Source organism: Poromitra crassiceps (genome assembly GCF_964638095.1).
Source record: "Poromitra crassiceps genome assembly, contig: HAP1_SCAFFOLD_998, whole genome shotgun sequence".
Lineage (NCBI taxonomy): Eukaryota > Metazoa > Chordata > Actinopteri > Beryciformes > Melamphaidae > Poromitra > Poromitra crassiceps.
In genome coordinates this window covers 27,794-35,000 of record NW_028151412.1, presented here as the reverse complement: position 1 = coordinate 35,000, position 7,207 = coordinate 27,794, and the positions used below count along the sequence as shown (strand labels likewise).

The following is a 7,207-nucleotide window of genomic DNA, read 5'->3' as shown; positions in this document are numbered from 1 at the left end:
CAGGCCAGCAGGGCCTCTCGGCGTTGGAAGCCCAGGACCAGAGTGTGTCCCAGGCAGAGGATGGAGAGGGTGTATGTGACCCCGTCATACCCCGGCCCCGGCTCCACACCGCAGATCCCCTGGCAGAGCAGGGCAGAAGACATTCCACTGTGACACATATTCTATTCTATTCTATTTATATTGATTTCTATTATGAGTTCAGCCCAAATCCTAAAGATTTGCCCTATTTGCCCAAATTAAATTCTGTTGTCAGGTATAGACATTTCTCTGCCTAAAGAACTGACAAATGGAAGCTTAAGAGCAAAACACAAACTCTCCTGAACTGAACTGAGCCTTCCAGCCTGAGAAAGCTGCATTCACCAGGGTTATATAAGTGGCTTCTTTCTGTTATTGTTCAGTACAAAGCATCACAGACTTGTTTAGTTTTTTTTTGCAGTTCTAAAATAGAAAAGGTGGGAAACAGTTTTAATTGCTATACTGTAAGTACTGCTGGGGGGGAAATGCAAGCACTTCAAAGCAATAAATTAACACAAGTAGGCTCAGTTTAGTTTCGGGGTCTACTACACAACTGAACGTACCTCTAGTGTTACACTCAGCCTCTCCTTGCGGCCACAGCATTTCTCCTTCCCTTTCTTCTTCTTCTCTTTGTACACCAGCAGAGACAGACAGTCTGAGACACAGAGAGTGGACACACACGCGCGCGCACACACACGCGCGCACACACACACACACACACACACACACACACACACACACACACACACACACACACACACACACACACACACACACACACACACACACACACAGGCTTATAGTCAGTTAGAGACAGGCAGTCTGAGACACAGAGAGAGGACAGACACACAGATAGGCTTAAAGTCAGTTAGAGACACAGAGAGAGGACAGACACACAGATAGGCTTAAAGTCAGTTAGAGACAGTCTGAGACACAGAGAGAGGACACACAGACAGGCTTCAAGTCAGTTAGAGAGAGGCAGTCTGAGACACGGAGAGAGGACACACAGAAAGGCTTCAAGTCAGTTAGAGACAGGCAGTCTGAGACACAGATAGAGGACACACAGAAAGACTTAAAGTCAGTTAGAGACAGACAGTCTGAGACACAGATAGAGGACACACACACACAGGCTTCAAGTCAGTTAGAGACAGACAGTCTGAGACACAGATAGAGGACACACACACACACACACACACACACACACACACACACACACAGAAAGGCTTAAAGTCAGTTAGAGACAGACAGTCTGAGACACAGATAGAGGACACACACACACACACACACACACACACACACACACACACACAGAAAGGCTTAAAGTCAGTTAGAGACAGACAGTCTGAGACACAGATAGAGGACACACAGAAAGACTTAAAGTCAGTTAGAGACAGACAGTCTGAGACACAGATAGAGGACACACACACACACACACACACACACACACACACACACACACACACACACACACACAGACAGGCTTCAAGTCAGTTAGAGACAGACAGTCTGAGACACAGATAGAGGACACACACACACAGAAAGGCTTAAAGTCAGTTAGAGACAGACAGTCTGAGACACAGAGAGAGGACACACAGAAAGGCTTAAGTCAGTTAGAGACAGGCAGAGCTGGCAGGCTGAGACACAGATAGTTACGACACAGACAGGCTTCAAGTCACTTCTGTGATTAATCTATAATCAGGCGGCTGGCGATTCCGCTTGCCGCACAATTGCTCAACTGCGCATGCGCGAAGCACAGCAGCCGAGCTGCGTCTGCGAGCTCGCGAAGTGGGTGAGACCATGGTCAGTGGGCAGTAGGGCCTGGCTCAATTCGTGGCAGCGGCAGCTGCCTCGGCAGTTTACAGACCTGCCGCGGCAGGTCAGTTGCTGCCACTGACCTGTAGGGGCGCTGTTTCCCGACCTGCCGTGGCAGGTTTGTAGGGGCGCTGTTTCCCGACCTGCCGTGGCAGGTCAGTTGCTGCCACTGACCTGTACCCAGCAAACATTTTCACGTATAACGACCGTCTGCTGCACGTCAAACCACTACATCTAGTCAGGGTCTAAAAGTATATAAGGAATGGAAATCTTAGCGACGTAATTCGTCTACTTCCCCACAACCTTGAAATATGCCGCTCCCACAACGGCTATATTCAGATATTCAGATACAAAACTGCACAGTATGCATGCAGCAACGTTGAATATAGCCTATTGTGTGCCCAGATTCAACGATTTTTGCTACATCCCAGGTCAGGGATTCGACCCTGCGGCGCGCGCTTCGCAGTCCTGTGTCTTAACCATTACGCTACGGATTTAGTTACAAATAATACGGATTTGGTCATATATAGAGATACTTAACATTGAGAACTTGGCATTTTGATATGACGGTCCCTAATGGAAGTTGCAGGCTAGCTGCCTCGCTGATTTCAACCAGCGATGAGACAGGTATATTTATATCATTTACGATAATGTAGGGGCGCTGTTTACCGACCTGCCGCGGCAGGTCAGTTGCTGCCACTGACCTGTAGGGGCGCTCTTTCCCGACCTGCCGCGGCAGGAAACAGTGGCTAAAGGTGGCTAAAGGTGACATTTAACATTAAAGAAACACATATTTCCCTCTGGAGTTGGTGGACACAAATGAAACAGAGCTAAAAATAAAAATAAATAAAAAAAGACTGAATATTGGACTAACATTCATCAGGTGACACAAACACCACTGAAACTGGTAAAACAAAAAAAGGAAGAGGAGGAGGCTGAGCAGCAGGGGCAGACACACACACACACACACACACACACACACACACACACACACATTAGCCATGTGCTTTTTACAATGTAAATTCCCTTCAATGTTGTTGCAATACAACATTAGATCCAACAGATGTAGCAGGGACAGATTTGTCAAGTCAAGTCAAATTTATTTATATAGCACCTTTCACACACAAAGGCAATCCAAGGTGCTTTACAAAAAATCATTGAAAGACAAGCAGCAAAGCAATGCATATAGCACACAAAGAGAAAAAAAAATTGTCATGATAAAGCTTGCATTATCACCCATCATTTATTGTAATTTTTGGAATATTATATTGGTATAAAGTACTTGATGTCTTGGTTGATGTGATAATCAGTAGAATAGTTATATTGGTATAAAGGGAAACAGCGCCCCTACAGGTCAGTGGCAGCAACTGACCTGCCACGGCAGGTCGGGAAACAGCGCCCCTACAAACCTGCCGCGGCAGGTCGGGAAACAGCGCCCCTACAGGTCAGTGGCAGCAACTGACCTGCCGCGGCAGGTCGGTAAACAGCGCCCCTACATTATCGTAAATGATATAAATATACCTGTCCCATCGCTGGTTGAAATCAGCGAGGCAGCTAGCCTGCAACTTCCATTAGGGACCGTCATATCAAAATGCCAAGTTCTCAATGTTAAGTATCTCTATATATGACCAAATCTGTATTATTTGTAACTAAATCCGTAGCGTAATGGTTAACACAGGACTGCGAAGCGGGCGCCGCAGGGTCGGGGGATGTAGCAAAAATCATTGAATCTGGACACACAATAGGCTATATTCAATGTTGCTGCATGCATACTGTGCAGTTTTGTATCTGAATATCTGAATATAGCCGTTGTGGGAGCGGCATATTTCAAGGTTGTGGGGAAGTAGACGAATTACGTCGCTAAGATTTCCATTTCTTATATACTTTTAGACCCTGACTAGATGTAGTGGTTTGACGTGCAGCAGACGGTCGTTATACGTGAAAATGTTTGCTGGGTACAGGTCAGTGGCAGCAACTGACCTGCCACGGCAGGTCGGGAAACAGCGCCCCTACAAACCTGCCACGGCAGGTCGGGAAACAGCGCCCCTACAGGTCAGTGGCAGCAACTGACCTGCCGCGGCAGGTCTGTAAACTGCCGAGGCAGCTGCCGCTGCCACGAATTGAGCCAGGCCTCTCTCTCAGTGGGTGAGACCACGGTCAGTGGGTGAGACCACGGTCAGTGGGTGAGACCACAGTCAGTGGGTGAGACCACGGTCAGTGGGTGAGACCACAGTCAGTGGGTGAGACCACGGTCAGTGGGTGAGACTAGGGCAAACCAACAAGGCACAAATGAGCACTGACAGTTTAGTGGGCGAGCAGCGAGGGATGCTACAAAGGAGCGCGCAATATTTCTAGTCATGACAATAGAATGCAAAATAAAAAGTGACCGTTTTTTTTATTCCCGTGTGTGTGTGTGTGTGTGTGTGTGTGTGTGTGTGTGTGTGTGTGTGTAGTTGTGTGTGTGTGTGTGTGTGTGTGTGTGTGTGTGTGTGTGTGTGTGTGAGAGAGAGAGAGTGAGTGAGTGAGTGTGTGTGTGCATGTGTGTGTGTCCATAGTGGTACAGCTGTCATAACAAACCCTAAAACAATGAACTGATCCATTGGCACAGCTGCAGATAAACTCAAGAGACACGCACGCACGCACGCACGCACAAGCACACACACACACACACACACTCTCTCTCTCTCTCTCTCTCTCTCTCTCTCTCTCTCTCTCTCTCTCTCTCTCTCTCTCTCTCTCACACACACACTTTCTGTCTCTCTCTCTCTCTCTCTCTCTCTCTCACACACACACACACACACACACACACACACACACACACACACACACACATCAGAGTACAGTGTCTTACAGCATCTCATATGAGGGACTCACAGTGTCTTACAGCATCTCATATGAGGGACTCACAGTGTCTTACAGCATCTCATATGAGGGACTCACAGTGTCTTACAGCATCTCATATGAGGGACTCACAGTGTCTTACAGCATCTCATATGAGGGACTCACAGTGTCTTACAGCATCTCATATGAGGGACTCACAGTGTCTTACAGCATCTCATATGAGGGACTCACAGTGTCTTACAGCATCTGAGGGACTCACAGTGTCTTACAGCATCTCATATGAGGGACTCACAGTGTCTTACAGCATCTCATATGAAGGACTCACAGTGTCTTACAGCATCTGAGGGACTCACAGTGTCTTACAGCATCTCATATGAGGGACTCACAGTGTCTTACAGCATCTCATATGAGGGACTCACAGTGTCTTACAGCATCTCATATGAAGGACTCACAGTGTCTTACAGCATCTCATATGAAGGACTCACAGTGTCTTACAGCATCTCATATGAGGGACTCACAGTGTCTTACAGCATCTCATATGAGGGACTCACAGTGTCTTACAGCATCTCATATGAGGGACTCACAGTGTCTTACAGCATCTCATATGAGGGACTCAAAGTGTCTTACAGCATCTCATATGAGGGACTCACAGTGTCTTACAGCATCTCATATGAGGGACTCACAGTGTCTTACAGCATCTCAAGTGAAACTCAATTCCATTTCGACATGGCATGACATGAGGGACATGGCATGACATACGACCCATGACATGGCACTGACTTTCTCTGCCCTGGCTGCACTCATCTCATCTCATTTCATGTGTGTAACTAAATCAATGTTGCGGCTTGTGTTTGTAGTTTGGAGGCAAAGTCAAAACAGCCGTAAATCAATAACCTTAAATCCAGCCCTGCTGAAGTAGGATATTGCGCAATATCCCCATGTGTTAACACGGATATGTGACAGCTCCAGCGGCGCTTAGCCAAGGGTCCAATTGACAAGTTAGGTTGTGATTAGTTTAATTCCCAAAAATCAGCTGGGTTGAGGATTGAATGATACGGGTGAGTAATGCAGCAAAATCAACAGCCTAAACGAGTCTTTGTATCGCTGTGAAAGAGTGCCAATGTTGATTAGGAGCAAAGAGTTTGTTATAAAAATAGAAGCGGTTTGCCACATACCTGCCACCGGAGAGGGCTTCCGAAGCACGACCCACCGAGTCTTCCACTGTGGAGAAGTTTGGAAAACGCAGTGAACAAGCGAGCCTATTCTATACATACACTTATACACTTTAAGAAATGCTGAAAATGAACAGGAATGGCTGGAAATAACCTTTTTTCCATCTCTAAACTTGACTTGTCCCTCCGCGACCACTGTATCCGTCATCTTCTGTCATGGTTTCGAGCAGCTGTCTCTCCTCTCTCTCTGTGTGTGTGTGTGTGTGTGTGTGTGTGTGTGTGTGTGTGTGTGTGTGTGCGTGCGCGTGCATTGGGTGCGTTTTGCGCACTCACTTGTGCGCCGCCCCCCTCAATCCCTCGAGGAGGGGTGACTTTGAAAATAGCCTCTAGCAGTGCAGGGCAGGCCCACCGGCAGGGTGGACCCACACTGTACTCCCTCCCCGACAATCAGGCCGCTGAGGCGGGGGAAGAGACCGCCACGCACCATGGCTTCTGCCAAGTACAGTTGTCAGCCTGCGTCAAGTGGTGATTGTTTACAGTGGAGTCAATTCAATGAAACAACTTACATAACATGCGTAGCTTTCACTTAACTCACCATGCAGGCATGCAGTCTGCTGGTCTTAGACAGGGATTCATGGCCGGCTTATTTCTGATCTGTGGAGCCTCCCTCTCTTTGTCTGTAGTCAATTCAATTTCATTGCAAATGCTAGCCAGAGACAAAGCCCACTGAGATATCTAAAATTAGCAAATTACTTTCAAATCCTCAATAATACATAGGCTAAATGAATACATACAATATATACAATATTTCTATTAAAGAAAATAATTTATTAGGCTATATGAATATGAATAATCACATGTGTGTCACAATAGCATATTAGTAAAGAGATTGTACATTGTACAAAAACATTTGTGAATTGTTTTAGTAAGGACATCTATTAAAACGGCATTGGATAACCGAAGAAACAAGTATTCCTAAGGGCAAATGGGAATACCAGAGGGTTTATAATTGACAAGAGTAATACTTATGTGTGTGTGTGTGTGTGTCTCAGTAATAGCCTACTTGTCTGTCTGTCTGTCTGGCTCTCTCACACACTCTCTCTCTCTCAGTAATAGCCTACTTGTCTGGCTGGCTGGCTCTCTCACTCTCTCTCAGTAATAGCCTACTTGTCTGTCTGTCTGGCTCTATCTCTCTCTCTCTCAGTAATAGCCTACTTGTCTGTCTGTCTGGCTCTATCTCTCTCTCGCTCTCTCTCTCTGTAATAGCCTACTTGTCTGTCTGTCTGTCTGTCTGTCTGTCTGGCTCTCACACACACCCTCTCTCTCAGTAATAGCCTACTTGTCTGTCTGGCTGGCTCTCTCACTCT

General features: G+C 46.7%; 1 protein-coding gene across 1 annotated transcript in view; it reads right to left on the bottom strand.

The window, feature by feature from the left end:
- Window positions 1-6,048, bottom strand: part of LOC310771679 (protein Dok-7-like) — a gene marked incomplete at both ends in the record, with an annotated part of 11,653 nt that extends 5,605 nt beyond the window's left edge. Inside the window, 4 exons of the mRNA XM_083664229.1 lie at window positions 1-119; window positions 579-670; window positions 5,844-5,889; window positions 5,995-6,048. The exon at window positions 1-119 is cut by the window's left edge and continues 32 nt beyond it. Of these exons, the coding sequence (XP_083520355.1) occupies window positions 1-119; window positions 579-670; window positions 5,844-5,889; window positions 5,995-6,048 (311 nt within the window). The remainder of the gene's footprint in view (window positions 120-578; window positions 671-5,843; window positions 5,890-5,994) is intronic.
- Between the last annotated feature and the right edge of the window lie 1,159 nt (window positions 6,049-7,207).